General features: G+C 46.5%; 1 protein-coding gene across 1 annotated transcript in view; it reads right to left on the bottom strand.

Annotated features, from left to right (window-relative positions):
• LOC126204242 (hemicentin-2-like) overlaps nt 1–23,242 on the bottom strand; it is a 308,103-nt gene that overhangs the window by 540 nt on the left and 284,321 nt on the right. Inside the window, exons 9-10 of the mRNA XM_049938636.1 lie at nt 14,855–14,971; nt 4,943–5,073 (exon numbers count right to left, since the gene is read on the bottom strand). Of these exons, the coding sequence (XP_049794593.1) occupies nt 4,943–5,073; nt 14,855–14,971 (248 nt within the window). The remainder of the gene's footprint in view (nt 1–4,942; nt 5,074–14,854; nt 14,972–23,242) is intronic.

Below are 23,242 nucleotides of genomic sequence, written 5' to 3'. Positions count from 1 at the left end.
CATCCTTCTACGCGATTTTCAGATCCCTCAACCAGAGACTGTGTCATTCTCTGCATAAAATGTATTCATATAGCCTACGCAGCAAATACAAACAGCAGCAAGTCTCAGCAGCGAGAAAGTTTCTGTGACATATATGGATCCTATGTGCGTATATGCACATGCGGATGAAGGCACATACGCAAATTTATGAATACACTTAGGCATACAAATACTCCTACAAGGGGCGATCATAAAGTTTCGTTTCTAAGGCCATTTAAACCAGAATCTATATGTCAATCAGGCAAAATAGCCAAGAACATTCAGGAAATCATCCCACGATGCACCAGGTTGAAGCTACCCGTTTGGTAAAACCCCGTGTCCTGCTGCATGGCCGGTCGCTGGGGCCGAGCGGTTCTAGTCGCTTCAGTGGATGGCTCTGAGCATTATGGCACTTAACATCTGTGGTCATCAGTCCCCTAGAACTTAGAACTACTTAAACCTAACTAACCTAAGGACATCACACACATCCATGCCCGAGGCAGGATTCGAACCTGCGTCCGTAGCGGTCACGCGGTTCCAGACTGTAGCGCCTAGTCGCTTCAGTCCGGAACCGTGCTGCTGCTACGGTCGCAGGTTCGAATCCTGCCTCGGGCATGGATGTGTGTGATGTCCTTAGGTTAGTTAGGTTTAAGTAGTTCTAAGTCTAGGGGACAGATGTTAAGTCTCATAGTGCTTAGAGCCATTTGAACCATATTTTACTGCGTGAAGAAGTCTGTAACTGCCTGCTGCACGCCCTCGTTCTACAGTTATCATCGACTTTCCAAGGCCTTTTCCAATGTGCCGAAAGCGTGATGATCGCAAGGGGAGAGATCGGGACTATAGAGTGGGTGCTTAATTGTCTCCCACTTCTGTCTCCCAGTTGATGCTGGCCTTCCAGATGGACCGGTGTCCTGTCTCGAATCGCGACCTGTACGGAACCCGACCCAGCCGGGAATCGAACCCGGGCCGTTAGGGATGACATTCCGTCGCGCTGTCCACTGAGCTACCAGGGGCGGACAGTGTCGGATGATAGCTCGTGTTGAAATTAGGTCGCATTAAAACCCGATGGCATCAGCGTCACTGGGAGCGAGGAATGATTTACTTTGTTTTGACTACTGCGTGTGGCGTTTAACTATTTAGTGTGGGTTCCAGAAACTAGCACTTAAGGCACAGTGTCAGTTCGAAATCATTCAGGTAGTTGGACTTTGAAGCCATTGATGGGCCTTGAGCTGTTTCCTTCCTTTACGTTACCATGCTTAGCTAGCAATACGAATAATTAATTTTCAGTATTCTGGGAACAGTGCTGATTAAAGGCATGGTATAGGACGCCATGTTGTAGCAGACTGCCACCATTTCATTAATCGCATGCTTAGTCAGACCTCACGCTAGTGAGTTCAACGAGTGACAACTTCCATTTCTCCACTATCGTCTATCGAAATAGAATTACATTTCTGCTGTTGCTAATCCATACCGACTCCCCATATTGATACGTAATGGTTTAAAGTAACATAAGATAGTAAATGTCTTGGTGATATTGCATCTGATGTTTAATTTCAGTGATAAATGATAAGGTTTCTAAATGCAAGTTAATTGTTATTAGATTTACTACATTTCCATTTCCCTCAGAGAGGTTCTGTGTGGTGTCTGTAGCCCATCAAGGGAAGTGTACAATGAAATAGAGATGATAAATTCGTCACTACATGGTCGCATCAGTTCTTAGTGGTTTTGACGTGTACATTTACTTTTTATTTGTCAGTTCAGTTACAAAATACTAGAACTTAAAGGTGTCATTTTAACCAGTCAGGATTGAATGTGACCCTTGCAAAAACAGTAAATTATTCAGTCGCCTACAAGGCAATACACTGCAACCAAAACCTTTCCCTATGTTCCGATAAAAATGGTATCCCCTCCATTCTTCCGTAGCAGTTACTGTTGAGGTTATTTCGTGCATCAATCATAGCTATGAACAATTATACAGGTTGGTCAGAAAAAGTGTCAAAAGCTTGTAAAGGTGTGGCAGGGTAGACTGTGCTAAGGTAAAATTGTTAAGAAAAAAATTCGTGTTTCCGAATCAATTAACTGAAGTTAGCCAGACTGTTCTAAGGAACCAAAAGAAGAACACATTTGATGACACCGTCTCTGGCTACCAACTTGAAGTTGGATGTACAACGTCCTGACTGGCTAAATACAATGCTAATTAACTCAGAAACGGAACAACATATAGAATTTTTTTTCCTAAGAAATTATTATTTCTCAGCAGAATCTACCATGGAGCACCCTTACATGCACTTTAGGCTATTTCTGACCACACTGTATATCTTCCTTATATCTGACGATTCGTGTCGTAGCATCTTCATATCGCTGGACATATAATGACTATATATAAATATATATATATAGGGTGTCCCAGCTATCTTGTCCACCCAAAATATCCCTGGAACAATAACAGCTATTGGAAAACGACTTTCACCGGTATCAATGTAGGGCTGGGGCTCATGCATGTACATATTTGGAAACATTCTAAAACGAAAGCATATGTGTTTTTTAACACAAACTTTTGTTTTTTTTAAATGGACCTCCAATATTTTCTTCAGCAATCCATAGCATAACAAAGCACATACACAATGGCGTTGATTGCATCGCAATAGTCCCATTACATCCCGAGATATTAAGACGCGAAGTTGACGCTTGAAACACCCGACATGCGCTGCTAGCGCACGTCCTGAGACTCAGGCGTGAACCCCATGCTGCCTGTAGTGGACTGACAAGGCAGCCAGTCCACAGTGACGGGTAGCCGAAAGGGCACACGTACACACACGCCGACTGGCGCGAAGTCTGGAACAGGATTCGTAATGAATGTGATAAAGAAAAGAACGTAGCTACTAGAACACTTAACTTTTATATCGTCCTTTGGTATACAGCATTCTTGATGATACAAATGAGACTATCTTGAGATACATGCAATGGTACAAATGGCGCCTTGCTAGGTCGTAGCCATTAACTTAGCTGAAGGCTATTCTAACTGTCTCTCGGCAAATGAGAGAAAGGCTTCGTCAGTGTAGTCGCTAGCAAAGTCGTCGTACAACTGGGGCGAGTGCTAGTACGTCTCTCGAGACCTGCCTTGTGGTGGCGCTCGGTCTGCGATCCTGACAGTGGCGACACGCGGGTCCGATATGTACTAATGGACCGCGGCCGATTTAAGCTACCACCTAGCAAGTGTGGTGTCTGGCGGTGACACCACACTGCCCGTAATCGCAGCAGGATGGCAGCAGACCGTATTATTCGTTTCGGACCTCTTGATAAGTATGGAAGTGTGATTACGCATGTCAATCACATCGGGATTACGGGCAGCATGGGGTTCACGCCTTAGCCTCAGGACTTGCGCTAGCAGCGCATGTCGGGTGTTTCAAGCGTCAACTTCGCGTCTTAATATCTCGGGATGTAATGGGAATATTGCGATGCAATCAACGCCATTGTTTATGTGCTTTGTCATGCTATGGATTGCTGAAGAAAAAATATAGGTCAATTTAAAAAAAACATAAGTTTGTGTTAAAAAACACATATGCTTTCGTTTTAGAATGTTTCCAAATATTGATACCGGTGAAAGTCGTTTTCCAATAGCTGTTACTGTTTCAGAGATATTTTGGGTGGACAAGATAGCTGGGACACTATATATATATATATATATATATATATATATATATATATATATATATATGTGTGTGTGTGTGTGTGTGTGTGTGTGTGTGTGTGTGTGTATGAGCCTGGGATGTTCTCCAAAACACCAATAGATTTCAGTCTAATTTACCACAGTAACAGCATCACAACTGTGAGTTTGTATCCTCCTTGCCCCAACAGGAGAGAGAGGGAGAAACGTGTTTTTTCCATGACCGGCATGTTGTGTGAGAACAAAATCAACCTGCTTCGCAGTGTAGCCTAGTAGTCAGGAGAATGAAACGGTTTTTCTGGCCCCCAGACCCATAGGCTGTTCTGCATGAGAGGCATGTTCTGTTGGAGTAGTATCAGCCTGCTGTTCGACCTCCTTTGTATGATGGCCTCTGTGCCAGGGACAAATAAACCAATATCAAGTTCCTGATGTTTAGTCTGCCCTGCATGACAGGAATGTTGTGTAAGTAGTATTGGCTTTATTGAACAGGTGACATACTTAGGAACATGGCTAGGGACAGGTTGAGATGGATAGAGAAGGAGATGGAGAGAGTGAGGGGGAGGAGGAAATTGACAAGGAGAGGGGAGATGAGGGATGCATGTGGCAGGTGGAAGATGTAGAGGGGTGGTGGGCTGATGGAAAGGGAAGAGGAGAAAATGGGAAGGAGAAGAGGGAGGAGGATATGGTGGGAGGGAGGGAGAGGAAGATATGGTAAGAGAGGGGGGTTGAGGAAATGGCCAATAGTGGAGGAGGAGATGGAGAGACAGTGAGAATTGGGAGGAGACGGAAGTGGGAGGATGAGGTGGCAGACAGAGGGAGGGTGGATACGGAGGTGGAAGGAGAAGTATGATCAGTGTATGTGTTGAAGGCGTAAATGAGTGAAGTCGCAGGGAAAAGGTTATTATCTCAATAGCAGTGGTGCCTGGACTTACAGTTTAATGAACTTTTCTTCTAGTTTTCTCCAGTATGGCCTTCGGTAGAAGTATGTAACTCCTGTTGTCCCACACGCAGCGAGCGTGCATCTGTGTTGTGGTGAATGAGGAAACTGCCGCCCCCGCTTTCGTTCTTACAGTGTGCAAAGCGAGTGACAGGGAACGAGTGCCGCTCATGTGGCTTCAACCCTCGAGTGCAGTGCTGTTTGTGGCGTCAGTTTCTGCGATGCAGTGTAACGTGCGAGTGTGTAAATGCGGCCCAGGGCCCTGCTCCGGAGATAGCCGTGATTTCAGTGAGTCGCTGGACAGAAGTAGAGTAACGTACCAGGGGCGAGGAGGTGCGCGGCTGCGGCCAGAGCGGCTGACCCGGCGCTGGAGACCCGCTGGACGGCGGCGTGGGGCGCGTGGGCGGCGAGACGCGACGCACCACCAGCTGGTCGCTGCCCCCCGTGCATTCTGGCAACACACAATACTGAACAATTTTAATAAAAATTTTTGGAACAGCGATCAAAAATTAGAAAAAAAATTGTTTTTAAAATTCAGTCTTGATCGCACCACGTATGCTACAAGAACATAGGTGACCGGTTTCGGTAATATCACGTGACCATCATCAGACCCATGGCATCCTTTGAAGACGGTAGGTCGAGCACTCATCTCAGCTGCTGTGATGTCAGACAGTTGAGAGTGCTCCACCTATGTTCTTGTAGCATACGTGGTGCGATCAAGACGAAATTTTAAAAAGAAAATATTTTTACGAAACACTACTTATTTCTTGTCACTATTCGGTTTCTCATGATGTACAGCGAAATTCAGCACTACACCAACACTCTTCCTGGGCCATCGGCGTGTAATACGAATGTATATACAGGGTGGACAAAATAAAACTCACCTGGGAAAAAATTTTTCGCACCTTGAGATAGGCAAACATACATATATCATCCACAACTGGGGCAGATGATATAAGCTGGGTTGCCCACCTTAAGATGCATGAAAAACAGAGTGATTCAGAAAGGTGGAATCACTTTCTGTTGGTTATGTTTCCTACACTATACACTGTATGTGAATTCCGTTAGGTATATTTGAAAGAGAATGATGTAAAGTTTCAAATACTACCACAAGAGTGCTCCAGTGCCGCACTGCCTGCAGAGCATATCAGGTCAGTTGAAAGCGAGATGGCTACTATGTCACGTCAGCTTGTCTGCGACTGCGGTGGAGCGTGCATTTTGGCGTACGTTCAACGTTAACCTTCCACAAGGAATAAACAATTTCTACCATGGTAGAGCACTTGCCCGCGAAAGGCAAAGGTCCCGAGTTCGAGTCTCGGTCGGGCACACAGTTTTAATCTGCCAGGAAGTTTCATATCAGTGCACACTCCGCTGCAGAGTGAAAATCTCATTCTGGAAACATCCCCCAGGCTGTGGCTAAGCCATGTCTCCGCAATATACTTTCTTTCAGGAGTGCTAGTTCTGCAAGGTTCGCAGGAGAGCTTCTGTAAAGTTTGGAAGGTAGGAGACGAGGTACTGGCAGAAGTAAAGCTGTGAGTACCGGGCGTGAGTCGTGCTTCGGTATCTCAGATGGTAGAGCACACAGTCTCTGTCGGGCACACAGTTTTAATCTGCCAGGAAGTTTCATATCAGCGCACACTCCGCTGCAGAGTGAAAATCTCATTCTGAAATTGTCACTGGATACGTCATCCAGTTGTAGTCTGGGCCACAGCCAATTAACTAATTGTGCTAGACTGCAGTGGTTCATGCGTGCAAACGTTTAGTGTTCCTGTACGCGTTTTGGTAGTACTGAAAATTCGGTCTGATTATACGGACATCACGTCTCAGAAGGAATCTTCAATATTTAGGAATGTGACAGGAATAATCATTCGAAGCAAAGAAGTCTGGTACGCATGAGCATTAGAATGCATACCTTAAGAGCTGCGGGCCTATGGGGTATCGTCTCAGTTGTGCGACTGGATTCGTGATTTCCTGTCAGGAAGGTCGCAGTTCGTAGTAATAGACGGCAAATCATCGAGTAAAACTGAAGTGATATCGGGTGTTCCCCAGGGAAGCGTCCTGGGACCTCTGCTGTTCCTGATCTATATAAATGACCTGGGTGACAATCTGAGCAGTTCTCTTAGGTTGTTCGCAGATGATGCTGTAATTTACCGCCTAGAAAGGTCATCCGAATACCAGTATCAGTTGCAAAGCGATTTAGAAAAAATTGCTGTATGGTGTTGCAGGTGGCACACGAAAAGTGTGAGGTGATCCACATGAGTTCCTAAAGAAATCCGTTGCAATTCGATTACTCGATACGTAGTACAATTCTCAAGGTTGTCAATTCAACTAAGTACCTGGGTGTTAAAATTACGAACAACTTCAGTTGGAAAGACCACATAAATAATATTGTGGGGAAGGCGAGACAAAGTTTGCGTTCCATTGGCAGGACACTTAGAAGATGCAACAAGTCCACTAAAGAGACAGCTTACACTACACTCCTTCGTCCTCTGTTAGAATATTGCTGCACGGTGTGGGATCCTTACCAGGTGGGATTGACGGAGGACATCGGAAGGGTGCAAAAAAGGGCAGCTCGTTTTGTATTATCACATAAAAGGGGAGAGAGTGTGGCAGATATGATACGCGAGTTGGCATGGAAGTCATTAAAGCAAAGACGCTTTTCGTCGCGGCGAGATCTATTTACGAAACTTCAGTCATCAACTTTCTCTTGCGAATGCGAAAATATTTTGTTGAGCCCAACCTACATAGGTAGGAATGATCATCAAAATAAAATAAGAGAAATCAGAGTTCGAACAGAAAGGTTTAGGTGTTAGATTTCCCCGCGCGCTGTTCGGTAGTGGAATGGTAGAAAGATAGTATGATTGTGGTTCGATGAACCCTCTGCCAAGCACTTAAATGTGAATTGCAGAGTAATCATGTAGATGTAGATGTAGATGTAAAAGCTATGAACATTTGTTCGATACTGTGAAACTAAATCGACTTGAACAAATACGGCTACAGCGGACTACTGGACTCTCCATTCAGGTTTGTATTTAGTAGTTTTAACACCTATATTGGAACAACTCTCTACTGTATGAATTTTCAATCAGTAACGTATAATTATTTTAGCCGTGACTGCCTCGGTTTTAAAATTACCTGTAACTTTAGTAAATGAAACGTTAAAAATGTGCTCCCAGAGCAACGGTACATACATCACCCCGCCATCACATTGAATCCCTGGATTTCAAAAGCCTTTCACAATACCCGTGCCGACCGCGGTGGCCGAGCGGTTCTAGGCGCTTCAGTCCAGAACAACGCGACTGTTACGGTCGCAGGTTTGAATCCTGCCTCGGGCATGGATGTGTGTGATGTCCTTAGGTTAGTTAGGTGTAAGTAGTTCTAAGTTCTAGAGGACTGATGACCTCAGTTGTTGAGTCCGATAGTGCTCAGAGCCATTTGAACCACTTGAACAATACCCGTTGTCATATTGAATCCCTGTTGCGCTGATGTATCATGGATAATTGCGTATTGTTTCACAGACTTCTAGAATACGGACACGAAGGCTCTGTACATCTTGCACCGGAGTTACGTTCTAAAAGTCTGCAAATTAGTCGTTTTGCTCAATCATAGTTAATCGATCCGACCGTGCTTGGGCTTGGCTTTCCCGATCCCTACTGACTGAAACTGTGTCTGCAGTTTGGCGTCGCCACCAGCTGGTGGAACTACAGTCAGATTAGTTTAATTACACTGTATACATATATTCCTGGGTGGTATAGTTTAATCGCGACATCATTGTGATCCAGAAGGGAAAATAGTTTGCTTGATAGAATACCGAAAAACTGGAAACGCTTTGGAAATTTACAAGGAGATTATGCAACTGAAATTTCTTTCGCTAATCACACTTGAAGCTGGAAGAAAGACATTATTTTCGTTACATTAGGTAGCTTACGAAAGAGATTACGGTCACGGTTTCATCTCACAAGGGGGTCATAGTCGTCATCACTGTCAATTCGAGTTAAATACGAGTCAAAGTCATCGATAGATTGAGTATGACATGGGTCACAGCCTAGTCACTGCAAGACTCAATGTTTTTGGCTGTTATGTGCTACTGCCATTCGCTCAACGGACGTAAATAAATATTTTCAAGTATCACAAAAGCAGAGTAAGACATTCGCGCCACATCTATCCAGTCAGGAACTCACATTCCATCACATATTTGAGGCCCAGTCTCGTTACATCAGCAACAGGCATCATTTCCAGTAACCGGAAGGGCGGCCCCAGAAAGGTTAATATTCTGTGCAACGTCCGAATATTGACTTTCTCATCACTAAGCCGGAGACAGCGGTCATTCAGCTTTCTTGGTATCGACAGTTAGCAGAGGACGGTACGACTTTTGTACTGCACAGTCAAAATACCGGTGACACTGAAACCGGAGTTATGCAACCAAGAGTAATTTTCATTTCCTGACCACGCAGCGTGTATTGAACAAGAAAACTGGCCTTTAGTATATCACGATCTCTTTTGCAGTGTTGTTTTCATAACCAGCAAGTTTTTCAGGCATACCTCTCTCTGGAAGTATTTCCACGATTTTATCGTGTTACCTAACTATATCTGCTCCATCTACTCTCTGTCTCTTGCTTCAACCTCTTCTGTATCGAACTCGCCACCGGTTTTCTTGATGAAATGAACAGTATCTCTGGCACCATAAGTGGTGGAAATAACCACTGCACTCTCTTTTATCAAATAACAAATACTCGTATCAGGGCTATGTTAAATATATGTATAATGCGTGCAGAGTGCTGAATCCATTGGAACTCTTGCCTACATTGGCGTCCCGGTTAACGATAAATGAAATATTTACAATGCTGGGGATTTACCCTTAATAATTTGAGCAATGTTTCCTCAATGTAGTTTTTAATAAATTGCCCAGATATTTTCCTTCTTAGAAAAGTGAGTTGTCACCAATATCATATTTCGCAGTGCCTAATGTACGAGTATATAGCCTATACAAAATGCAGAGCAACACACAGGTAACACATTTTCCGTTACGAATCGCACCACACACTGAGGTCACATAAGTCATGGGATAGCGATACGCATATATACAGATGGCGGTTTTATCGCGTTCACATGCTATAAAAGGGTAGCACATTACAGGAGCTGTCATTTGTTCTCACGTGACTCACCTGAGAAGATTTCCGACGTGATTATGACCGCACGACGGAAATTAACAGATCTTGTAAGAAGAATGGTAGTTGCAGCTGGAAGCATGGGACCTTCCATTTCGAAAATCGTTACGAAATTCAAAGGGTTAAGAGTGTGCGGGGAATAACAGATTTCAGGCATTAATTCTTACGAACGACAACGCTGTGGTCGACGGCATTCACTTAGCGACCGAGAATAGCTGCGTTTGTGTAGAGTTGTCAGTGTAACATACTTGCAACATAGCGTGAAATAAACCCAGAAATTCATGCGGGATTTATGACTGACGTATCCGTAAGGACAGTGCGGCGAAATGTGGCGTTAATGGATATGGCAGCCGGCGACTGATGCGTATGATTTTGCTTACAGCACGACATCACTAGCAGCGCTTGGTCTCGTGACGGTAATCGGTTGGATCCTAGACAACTGGAAAACCGTGGCTTTGTCAGATGACTCCTGTGCAAGCTGGTCATGGCTCCATAATGGTGAGGGTTGTGAAGACATGAAGTGAACTGGGTCTTCCGGTCTCAATGACTCGATCATTGACTTCAAATGGTTATGTTCGGCTACTTCGAGACCATTGGCCGTGATTCACCGGGTCACAGTTGTTCGATATCTGAACAATTCAAGCGAATCATTTGGTCACCCGGATAGCCCGGCATTAATCCCAATGAACAGAGGTCAGCTGACGCACAGACTCTTGCACCGGCAACACTTTGGCAATTATGAACGGTTACAGAGGCAGCATGGCTCAAAATTTCTGAAGAGGATTCCCAACGTGTTCTTGAGTCGATTCCACGTCCAGTTGCTGCACTACGCAGGGGAAAAAGAAGGTGTGACTCGATATTAGGAGGTATGCCATGACTTTGGTCATGTCAAGGTGTAGACTCACATGCACTCGCGTCAATGGCCAGGATAATGCTGGGCATCTTACTCTCCCGTATTTGATCGGTGTGTCTTTCACTGCTTCGTGCGACTGTCGTAGGATGAGGCAAGACGTTAGGGACTTCTTCATGACCCACTTCTGAACCTGCGGTTACAATCTCCTGACGTAACGCACGAAATCCTATACCTAATATTAATGTAAGTGGAAGAAGACCTCTGGCATACATTTCTTTATTGCCGTAGTTATCACTGAAATTGGTAACGCTGCAGAACTTACACATTGTAGTTTCCTCTAAACATCTGCGTTCAGAACTATAAAGACAGGAGGGCGGGCTGTAAGATAACAGAGAGGAGCAGTTCCCACAATACGTGTAGCTGACATCCTTATCAGTCAATAACGAAAATCTGTCTCGCAAAGATTTTTACTACCACCGTCATAATACACTCCTGGAAATTGAAATAAGAACACCGTGAATTCATTGTCCCAGGAAGGGGAAACTTTATTGACACATTCCTGGGGTCAGATACATCACATGATCACACTGACAGAACCACAGGCACATAGACACAGGCAACAGAGCAAGCACAATGTCGGCACTAGTACAGTGTATCCACCTTTCGCAGCAATGCAGGCTGCTATTCTCCCATGGAGACGATTGTAGAGATGCTGGATGTAGTCCTGTGGAACGGCTTGCCATGCCATTTCCACCTGGCGCCTCAGTTGGACCAGCGTTCGTGCTGGACGTGCAGACCGCGTGAGACGACGCTTCATCCAGTCCCAAATAATGCTCAATGGGGGACAGATCGGAGATCTTGCTGGCCAGGGTAGTTGACTTACACCTTCTAGAGCACGTTGGGTGGCACGGGATACATGCGGACGTGCATTGTCCTGTTGGAACAGCAAGTTCCCTTGCCGGTCTAGGAATGGTAGAACGATGGGTTCGATGACGGTTTGGATGTACCGTGCACTATTCAGTGTCCCCTCGACGATCACCAGTGGTGTACGGCCAGTGTAGGAGATCGCTCCCCACACCATGATGCCGGGTGTTGGCCCTGTGTGCCTCGGTCGTATGCAGTCCTGATTGTGGCGCTCACCCGCACGGCGCCAAACACGCATACGACCATCATTGGCACCAAGGCAGAAGCGACTCTCATCGCTGAAGACGACACGTCTCCATTCGTCCCTCCAATCACGCCTGTCGCGACACAACTGGAGGCGGGCTGCACGATGTTGGGGCGTGAGCGGAAGACGGCCTAACGGTGTGCGGGACCGTACCCCGGCTTCATGGAGACTGTTGCGAATGGTCCTCGCCGATACCCCTGGAGCAACAGTGTCCCTAATTTGCTGGGAAGTGGCGGTGCGGTCCCCTACGGCACTGCGTAGGATCCTACGGTCTTGGCGTGCATCCGTGCGTCGCTGCGGTCCGGTCCCAGGTCGACGGGCACGTGCACCTTCCGCCGACCACTGGCGACAACATCGATGTACTATGGAGACCTCACGCCCCACGTGTTGAGCAATTCGGCGGTACGTCCACCCAGCCTCCCGCATGCCCACTATACGCCCTCGCTCAAAGTCCGTCAACTGCACATACGGTTCACGTCCACGCTGTCGCGGCATGTTACCAGTGTTAAAGACTGCGATGGAGCTCCGTATGCCACGGCAAACTGGCTGACACTGACGGCGGCGGTGCACAAATGCTGCGCAGCTAGCGCCATTCGACGGCCAACACCGCGGTTCCTGGTGTGTCCGCTGTGCCGAGCGTGTGATCATTGCTTGTACAGCCCTCTCGCAGTGTCCGGAGCAAGTATGGTGGGTCTGACACACCGGTGTCAATGTGTTCGTTTTTCCATTTCCAGGAGTGTATATTCTTTCTCATCAATTTTCGCTTTCGCAGTTTGCTTCATCTCACTTTCACGCATCATGGTCATGGAGTGGGCAGCTGAGAGGCACTCGGCTAACTGTAGTAGACGGCCGGGCTGTTCCACCTTTAGATGCCCAAACGAGCCTTATAGAAGTCGAGTGCAGTTGCTACCCGTAGCCAAAGTAAATGTGTTGACATCTGACGGACTAACGCGAAAGTACTTGCACCGAGAAATTCGAGAGATCATAAACTCCGGTTGCAAACCTCGATACAATACACTAGATCTTTCAAATGCCTCCGCAAATAAAAGTCTTGTGGGATCAGATCCGATGTAGAGCCCAGGGAATGGAGAGTACAACAGTTCAATCCAGATTTAGATTTTCCGCTATTTTCCTAAGTTTCTCCAGATTCCTAAGAAAAAAAAAAGAAACGTGGCCGGATCTTTTCCCCACCATTCTGTTATCTGAGATCGTGGCCCATCTCTAATGACATCAAGGTCGATTGAACGTTAAATTCATCTTGCTTGCTTTCTTCCTTTCCTCATGTCGCTGGGCGTCAAGTGTTCAAAGAGAAATATTCCATTTATTATGACTTTTATTTTAACTGTGGCACGCTCTATATCTTTGTGTTTTCTATGATTAATGTGGTTATGAAGAGAAGCAGAAATAAGCAGTAACATGGAAATAAAACGTTTCTGGACCCATGTCCATATAACATACTCTACTCTTCTATGTGTGAGGAATGTTCCCTGAAAGATTCGTCACACCGTATTGTTACATCCCGTATTTCAGCACATCGATGTAGCTACTGTTGGTGTGAGAACTCTTAAAACATGTACATCGAAATGAATGTAATAAAGATGATATGCCTGCTTAAATGCAACTGGGCGGCGGGGCAGACAGGGAAGGGCAGGTTCGAAGACATTTTATAAACTGATCAAATGAATTCGCAGTTACGAATAAGGACAACCATCAGTTGTAGAATGGAATGACGACAATGAAAATTTGTGACTGCCTGCAACTCGAATCCAGACTTCTCGCAAATCGCGAGCAGTCGCCTTACGATTTGGCTATCCGTGCACGACTACAGCTGATTGTAGTCCTTATTCACAACTGCGAATTCCTTTGATGTATTTCATAACGGCTGTGGTCGCCGCAGTGTCTACCTCAATATATTTTCACGAGGACATGTTTTTGATAAACAGGCGGAAATCAACTTTGCCTAGTGCATGCAGGTTCAAAGGACCTGTGCATCGTAATCAGAAAGACATTGCAACACCGCAACCTTTTTATAAATTAGCGACATCATTTGGCGTCCCCCTTCCCGGTCTCCTTCCCTATTTTATACGTGCACCTGTTTGAGTTAGCTTGGTTTGTACCACACACAGATCCTGCACTTGTGATCACCTGGCTCCCCTCTCAGCTAGGCACTCCAAGTGACCGCTAGTAACTGTGGCACACCCCTTACGGTAAACTTATGGCGCCAGTCTGGCACCCGAAAGTGGTGGTTTGTGTCGCTTAGGCCTTAAACAGGCGCTGATGGGAAGCTAGGAGGCGGACATGCTCAAGAGTTAATATACATAATCCTCTATATGAATGCGCAGTGTCTGCTCTTTCTGACATGTCCAAAAGAACAGACACCACATAAAGAACAGAGCCCATAACTGATTCGCCTCGATGGGCACAACCTTCATTGAAGATGCATATTTACGTTCGACCTCCAGCAGGAATCTAAAATTAGCGAGGATGGAGGACATGGATGGGGACTATGGGTAGGTGACGATAGGTGGAATGTTATCACCTGGGGATCGTGCCGAGATAGTCCAAGCATTTGCTATTAACACTGCACCTGGGTGGCGCAGTAGTTAAGCAAACTGCCTAGTAACCAAAAGATCCCGGGATCGAGCGCCAGTGTGCGACACATTTTCATACGTCGCCACTGATTTCTCATAAAGTTCAGATGCAGCAGATACGATCAGTTCCTTCCCTTCATTTCATCCTTCTCTACCCTCAATTTACGTAATCCCTAATCTTGCCTGGATAAGTAAATAATAAAACGAGTCATCAGCATACCACGAAGACGATAGAAATGAATAGAGTAGGTACTCGCCTCTGACGTCGCCGAATTTGGCCGGAATGACGTCAGGGTCTTTCTCGTCGAGCGTGGGGTGTGTCGGCGGCGGTTTGACGGAGACGGGATGTCCAGCCGCAACGGCGGTGGCGGTGACGCCGGAGGCGGCGTGTGCGGCGGCGTTGGGGGCGGCGGCGGCCAGAGGCGGCTTGTCGGGGGCGGCGGCGGCACGGCGTCGCGATGACCGGCGGAGGCGGACCGCCACCAGTAGCGCCGCCGCTAGCAGTGACAGCGCCACCCCCGCCACCGCCCCCAGCAGCGGCGGCAGCGACATAGACACGCCCTCTGAGGCTGCACACACGTTGCGATAGTTAGTTATCACCTCGAAAACACTAAATTACCGGAGCTAGTACGCATAGATTTTGGTATTTGATTTTTCAAATTTTTTTTATTTTTTATTTATTTTTTGGTAATATTTGGAGTGATTCTGGTGAACGCAGAGGATAGCTAAGCTGCTTTACTACAAAATCATGTAGAATACATTAATTAAATACGTATTTAAATACTTCTCCTAAAGGTCTTTAAGTATGCCAACTAACCTCAGATGTGGAGTTAGTTGGCAGAGATCTAGGTGTGAGTTGCATGACATACGGGTAGGGACGATATTTTATTTTATTACTTTTTTTTCAAAACTTGAAGTAACTTCCTTTTATAAAGAATAAATATTTAAATAATATATTCCTTGTAAAAAGAGAATACACCAACAAAAGTAAATTCTGCGTGGATGTACACTCCTGGAAATTGAAATAAGAACACTGTGAATTCATTGTCCCAGGAAGGGGAAACTTTATTGACACATTCCTGGGGTCAGATACATCACATGATCACACTGACAGAACCACAGGCACATAGACACAGGCAACAGAGCATGCACAATGTCGGCACTAGTACAGTGTATATCCACCTTTCGCAGCAATGCAGGCTGCTATTCTCCCATGGAGACGATCGTAGAGATGCTGGATGTAGTCCTGTGGAACGGCTTGCCATGCCATTTCCACCTGGCGCCTCAGTTGGACCAGCGTTCGTGCTGGACGTGCAGACCGCGTGAGATGACGCTTCATCCAGTCCCAAACATGCTCAATGGGGGACAGATCCGGAGATCTTGCTGGCCAGGGTAGTTGACTTACACCTTCTAGAGCACGTTGGGTGGCACGGGATACACGCGGACGTGCATTGTCCTGTTGGAACAGCAAGTTCCCTTGCCGGTCTAGGAATGGTAGAACGATGGGTTCGATGACGGTTTGGATGTACCGTGCACTATTCAGTGTCCCCTCGACGATCACCAGTGGTGTACGGCCAGTGTAGGAGATCGCTCCCCACACCATGATGCCGGGTGTTGGCCCTGTGTGCCTCGGTCGTATGCAGTCCTGATTGTGGCGCTCACCTGCACGGCGCCAAACACGCATACGACCATCATTGGCACCAAGGCAGAAGCGACTCTCATCGCTGAAGACGACCCGTCTCCATTCGTCCCTCCATTCACGCCTGTCGCGACACCACTGGAGGCGGGCTGCACGATGTTGGGGCGTGAGCGGAAGACGGCGTAACGGTGTGCGGGACCGTAGCCCAGCTTCATGGAGACGGTTGCGAATGGTCCTCGCCGATACCCCAGGAGCAACAGTGTCCCTAATTTGCTGGGAAGTGGCGGTGCGGTCCCCTACGGCACTGCGTAGGATCCTACGGTCTTGGCGTGCATCCGTGCGTCGCTGCGGTCCGGTCCCAGGTCGACGGGCACGTGCACCTTCCGCCGACCACTGGCGACAACATCGATGTACTGTGGAGACCTCACGCCCCACGTGTTGAGCAATTCGGCGGTACGTCCACCCGGCCTCCCGCATGCCCACTATACGCCCTCGCTCAAAGTCCGTCAACTGCACATACGGTTCACGTCCACGCTGTCGCGGCATGCTACCAGTGTTAAAGACTGCGATGGAGCTCCGTATGCCACGGCAAACTGGCTGACACTGACGGCGGCGGTGCACAAATGCTGCGCAGCTAGCGCCATTCGACGGCCAACACCGCGGTTCCTGGTGTGTCCGCTGTGCCGTGCGTGTGATCATTGCTTGTACAGCCCTCTCGCAGTGTCCGGAGCAAGTATGGTGGGTCTGACACACCGGTGTCAATGTGTTCTTTTTTCCATTTCCAGGAGTGTATTAACAATAATATGAACGGAAATGTATGAACAAACAATGTACTTCAAGAAAAAAATAGTTATCTGCAATTAGGCAGATAGAATTAGTTCCGGGTTTTATTTAAACGAGTGAGTGCAATTTTCGGACAGCTTTACTTTGGTGGTACCAAACTGAATCTTCCTCGTCTGGCCATTTCCTGTATTCTCCTTTCTGACCATGGTGGACAAGTAAATGTCTTTGCCATCGGTTTGGACATCTTTACAGAAAATTAACGGCCGTAGTACTTAACCAAAACAAATTTATTTAAATATATTCAAGTTGATCAGGAGGCCATTGAGACTGTTGGATTCGTTGATGGTCTTGTTAGATTTGACTTATTAGGTATAACTACGCCAACTGACCTCTTACCTAACTTCGCCAAATAGCCCCAAAGGGATATAAAAACAGTTTGGACCGTCGGGGACTCTGTTATTAGGTATTCATGCACTCGATCATAAGACGTCGTATCAGTCAATAACCTATGCCTTGGGTTATTTGCATGTTTCTCTGTCATCTATTGGCCCTTTTAGTTTGGAACTATAATAGCCAAATATCCTTTGTTACTATCGAACGGAGTTGAACGAAACCTGGATTATTAACGTGTTGAAGAGAATTTTATTCATGCGAGAATCACAGCGAGAGAGAGCCGAGGCTATGAGACAGCAATCGAGGACACAAAGCGGTTGGTTCTCGTGGCTACTTAGCACATGGCTGAGGGGTCGACTCACGGTCGCAGTGTGACGTATGTGAACGTTGATATTAAACGGTGACGCCCTACGTGGGAAAAACTATCTGCTCAATTAATGAACAGGCAAACTGTAACTGACTTACGGCTGCAAGTGCCAAGATCATACAGCGGTCAAACGGAGGCTGCTACCACTTGTCTGAACAGAAGCTGGCGAACAGGGACAGGGACGTCTGCGCCCTGAGGTTCTATGACCTCAGAGAAACCACATTACAGTGAGTTTCCAACCTAAAAGTATAGGCCCAGCACCAACAGTTGGTACGTAGAGATACGACAACGTTTTCTGTCCACATACCTTTCACATCCTATATTTATTCATGAAGTCGAAAAAAGGTCTTCCTTGTATCACTGCACCTCCCCAAAGAGGAACACGCTTTTGAATGTATCTCAATAAAACGGTTACCACCGTCTTCAGAAAATAACTAAAGTCTCCCAAAACTATCGCATCCGAAATCAGGTCACAGGTTCGAATCCTGCCTCGGGCATGGATGTGTGTGATGTCCTTAGGTTAGTTAGGTTTAAGTAGTTCTAAGTTGTAGGCGACTGATGACCTTAGATGTTAAGTCCCATAGTGCTCAGAGCCATTTGAACCGAAATCAGGTTTGGGAATACAGTATGGAATGAATCTGAAGTTTTAATAAGGAGTTGATTTGCATTTGATGTTTGGGGTACCTCTAAACGTTGGTAACGCAACAACGATTTCATCAGAATGTCGGTAGTTAAAAATGTGGCCGGAATCTGAAATGAGATGTATTGATCATTAATTATTCAAGATTTCTTTCTTTGTTAGTAGTCTCTCTTAAATCCACATGTACTGGATAGGTTCGCTTTCTACTACACAATGCTGATTGAACGGAGCTGTGCAGCTATGACGTATCATTGTGCAGTACGGTGGTTAGGCCGCACGGACGCTTCCAGTGTGGTTAGATTAGTACGGGTGACTAAGAACGACATGGCACACAAGCCGTCGGTAAAGAAGCGACATTCGCATGAGAAGTGAAGGCCACGACGCTCTATTAAGACGGACGGGTCACAAACTAAGCTGTACTGGAAAAACTGAAAATCATAGATTATCTTTCAACATGTTGCGCTACATATTGACAGCGACAGAGGTCGTCGCCCGCTTGTTCCCCATAAAAAGCTTCGGAATCGAGGCAGTAGGAAAATGCCTGCTGCGTCAGTCCAATGTATACGACTTTCTTAGCTGCCTAATCGTCAATGTCTAGTGCTGGGTATGTCACTATGACACCGAAATAAGAGAGCAGAGCAAGAACGTGAATCTTATATGGTTTGACCATCAATGACAAAGACGAGCAAGTTGATACTGACTTTTCTGGGGGAGGGGGATTTACACAACTTGGTGCTAACGGAATATGCTTGTGAGGGGCACACCGCCGCAGGAGGAAACTACTAACGTCTTCGGGTAGGATAAGGGTGCATATCGAGACGAAGCGTCGAGGTAAACTTCTCAAAAGTGTACTGTCGTCATGACAACACCCTGTCTAATACTGTATAGGCCACAGTGGCACATGCTGCTTCTCTGGTCTATGAAATTTAGCCCCACGGCCCGTATTCTTCTGACTTGGCTCTCAGTCACTTCTTCCTCTCTCATTTGCGAGGGAGACATTTCCAGAACGATGACGCGGGGTTTTCTAAGCAGTACGTTCCTCAAAAGCCCAAATACAAAATTCTCAGCCGAGGTCTTCGACATGTTTTTCAAGGTTGAGATAAATGTGTCACGTCGTAGATTGAAGGGGCAACTTAGAGGGAAGGTCTAAAACTATAGGCAACTTTCACGGTCGGCACTTGACTTTTTCGGGGCTGTATGAGCACGTACTCTCCTCGTACCCACTCGCAACAGTTCTGTTGCTTATACGAGTTTAGGTCTGGCGTGACCACTTTGGATGTTGCTTCTCTGCAAAGTTGAGTATAAATTATTTTTATACAAGGGTACACGTGCGAAGCTTTCCATGCACATAACATTGAACAAAACAGAGCATTGCAATACCTCGATTTAAACGATGTTTGACGTAAGGCTAACCTTCGTGTACTTTTCATTTTTAATTTTCTTTTAGGGATAAAAAATTGTTAGTTTATTTAGTTATACTTGAAAAGGCTGCAAACAATTGTCCATAAGCAACGAGGCAATTTGATACACACAGTCCAGCACACTGAAGCGTTTATGCCGGCCCCTTATTTATAGTCATAGCGAAAACAATTTTAATAGGCAATTATCTTGCTGTCACTTATACTAGCAAAAAGTAAATCACAATTCCAGTGGCCACTGAAAAATATATTTGTCGTTTGGAAAAGTCAGCTTGTACGTTGGGCAGAGATAATGGACTACCGCAGCCGTCACGATTGTTATTTGTAACAATGAGATACACAAATTATCCAATTAATAAATACTTCAAAAAATAAAATTGTATTTGTAATTAGATAATATGAAAAGGGAATCTCTTATTCGTGATGAATGAGGTTGCTTCGTAAAATAAAGGTATGAAGCTGATCATTCGTTACATCTTTCTGCCTATGATACTTAAAAGACTCTTTTACCTTAAAATTTTCCACAAATAATGCGTCTTAGCGCAAAATCCGTATGAAATGTCAGAACCTTGTTAGAAAACCTTTCTGACGATACATCATTCATAACCGTAAGATCAGCACTTATTAAGGGATGTTAACTTGAGGAATAATATATATGGTCGTCAGTAACGTTCAGGTATCGTTATTACAGGCAATTGTACAGATCCAGCCCAATTGCAATACACATCACAGGCGCTATTTTATGCCAACGACAAGATATGGATTCACAATATAGTGTAATTGAAATCCTTTTTTCTAGTTCTAGAATGATCTTTTGAGTGTGCCGTGGAGTGTAATACACTCCTGGAAATGGAAAAAAGAACACATTGACACTGGTGTGTCAGACCCATCATACTTGCTCCGGACACTGCGAGAGGGCTGTACAAGCAATGATCACACGCACGGCACAGCGGACACACCAGGAACCGCGGTGTTGGCCGTCGAATGGCGCTAGCTGCGCAGCATTTGTGCACCGCCGCCGTCGGTGTCAGCCAGTTTGCCGTGGCATACGGAGCTCCATCGCAGTCTTTAACACTGGTAGCATGCCGCGACAGCGTGGACGTGAACCGTATGTGCAGTTGACGGACTTTGAGCGAGGGCGTATAGTGGGCATGCGGGAGGCCGGGTGGACGTACCGCCGAATTGCTCAACACGTGGGGCGTGAGGTCTCCACAGTACATCGATGTTGTCGCCAGTGGTCGGCGGAAGGTGCACGTGCCCGTCGACCTGGGACCGGACCGCAGCGACGCACGGATGCACGCCAAGACCGTAGGATCCTACGCAGTGCCGTAGGGGACCGCACCGCCACTTCCCAGCAAATTAGGGACACTGTTGCTCCTGGGGTATCGGCGAGGACCATTCGCAACCGTATCCATGAAGCTGGGCTACGGTCCCGCACACCGTTACGCCGTCTTCCGCTCACGCCCCAACATCGTGCAGCCCGCCTCCAGTGGTGTCGCGACAGGCGTGAATGGAGGGACGAATGGAGACGTGTCGTCTTCAGCGATGAGAGTCGCTTCTGCCTTGGTGCCAATGATGGTCGTATGCGTGTTTGGCGCCGTGCAGGTGAGCGCCACAATCAGGACTGCATACGACCGAGGCACACAGGGCCAACACCCGGCATCATGGTGTGGGGAGCGATCTCCTACACTGGCCGTACACCACTGGTGATCGTCGAGGGGACACTGAATAGTGCACGGTACATCCAAACCGTCATAGAACCCATCGTTCTACCATTCCTAGACCGGCAAGGGAACTTGCTGTTCCAACAGGACAATGCACGTCCGCATGTATCCCGTGCCACCCAACGTGCTCTAGAAGGTGTAAGTCAACTACCCTGGCCAGCAAGATCTCCGGATCTGTCCCCCATTGAGCATGTTTGGGACTGGATGAAGCGTCGTCTCACGCGGTCTGCACGTCCAGCACGAACGCTGGTCCAACTGAGGTGCCAGCTGGAAATGGCATGGCAAGCCGTTCCACAGGACTACATCCAGCATCTCTACGATCGTCTCCATGGGAGAATAGCAGCCTGCATTGCTGCGAAAGGTGGATATACACTGTACTAGTGCCGACATTGTGCATGCTCTGTTGCCTGTGTCTATGTGCCTGTGGTTCTGTCAGTGTGATCATGTGATGTATCTGACCCCAGGAATGTGTCAATAAAGTTTCCCCTTCCTGGGACAATGAATTCACGGTGTTCTTATTTCAATTTCCAGGAGTGTAGATTAATACTGTCTGCTAGACCGAATCTCATCGCCTGCCCCTGTGATTTCTCAGTATCAGAGAAACCCTCAGGAATGTCTTTCTGGACTAGGATCCATGAATGAATGGAACAAAAACTTTATAAACTATGAAAGACGTACGGAGAGAGTTGGGGTTATAAGGGTGGGTCGTAAGATGTATGTATATAGCATGTATGGTAAAAGGGTTGCTTGTGAAAAATTACGTTCTGAATTGGGACACTCAGATCAACACACAGCATTAACGTGCCGATAAGTTTTTTCTTTTCGTGTTGTAACACATCATTTCCTGACCACGTCTGAATGTTCGTCGGGTGGCCATCGCTACAGCCAGTATCAGTGACGGTGTGAGCCATGTGCTTAAGGAGGTGTGGGGTGGGGGGGTGGGGGGGGGGAGAGCGAGATGTTCTCCAGCGAGCGGGTAATGGGCTGGTCTTTCCCTAATCCTCCTAAATGGGTTGTAGCTGGAGTGTAAATGGCTGGCTTAAAGCTATGTGAATTGAGGGCCGGTGTTTTACGACACCTGATGTTGAAAAAGATCTAAAAGCCCAACCAGAAAGCAGCACCTATTAGGAAGAGGAGGAAACGCCACTGAAAACGCCTACGTTCTGCTTCTGCATCAGACTGGCTGAATCGTCTCCAAATTAAATAGCGTAGTGAAGTGGTTTGCAGCTGGCGAAGTCGAGAGTTGACCGGCAGCACATGCGGCATGTTGAGGCCGTGGCTCCAGTGAGCGGAGGTGAGTCTTTCATAGCGTACTTCCGAAGTCTGGAGGAGGGGATACTTCGTCATTAACCGAGGACTTTGTTCTTGCGATTTGCAAATTCAAGAGAAGCCCAAAATTCTGACATTTGATTTTGGGTTGAGTCATTCTGGTCTTTGTGGGCGAGTGTTGCCGCTACGAGAACTGGGATGGCAGTTATTGCAAAAAGGCGTTTTTCATTGCCCGAGGATCTCTTCATGAAATTTCAGTCACCAACTTCCTCCTCCGAATCCGAAAATATATTGTTGGCTCCCATCTGCAGAGGGACAAATTATCACAATTAAATAAGAGAAATCAGAGATCTCACGGAAAAATTTAAGTGTTGTTTTTTCCAGCGCGCTGTTCAAAATTCGAGATGTTGGAAAATAATTAGATGAATCAGTGAACAATCTTGCAGGCACTTAATTGTGAATTAACGAGTGATCATGTGGATGTGGCGAAAGTACAGATGCTCAATAGGTAGAGAGCTACCGTGAGGTGGTGGAGGCAAGTAGCCGGCTGGACGTTGGTGTTTAGGGAACGAGATGGACTTTACGAGCTTCCTTCCCATTGAAATTG

The sequence above is a fragment of the Schistocerca nitens genome, chromosome 9 (assembly GCF_023898315.1).
Source record: "Schistocerca nitens isolate TAMUIC-IGC-003100 chromosome 9, iqSchNite1.1, whole genome shotgun sequence".
Taxonomy (NCBI): domain Eukaryota; kingdom Metazoa; phylum Arthropoda; class Insecta; order Orthoptera; family Acrididae; genus Schistocerca; species Schistocerca nitens.
The sequence above is the reverse complement of the archived record's forward strand: the minus strand, read 5'-3'. Positions and strand labels throughout refer to the sequence as shown.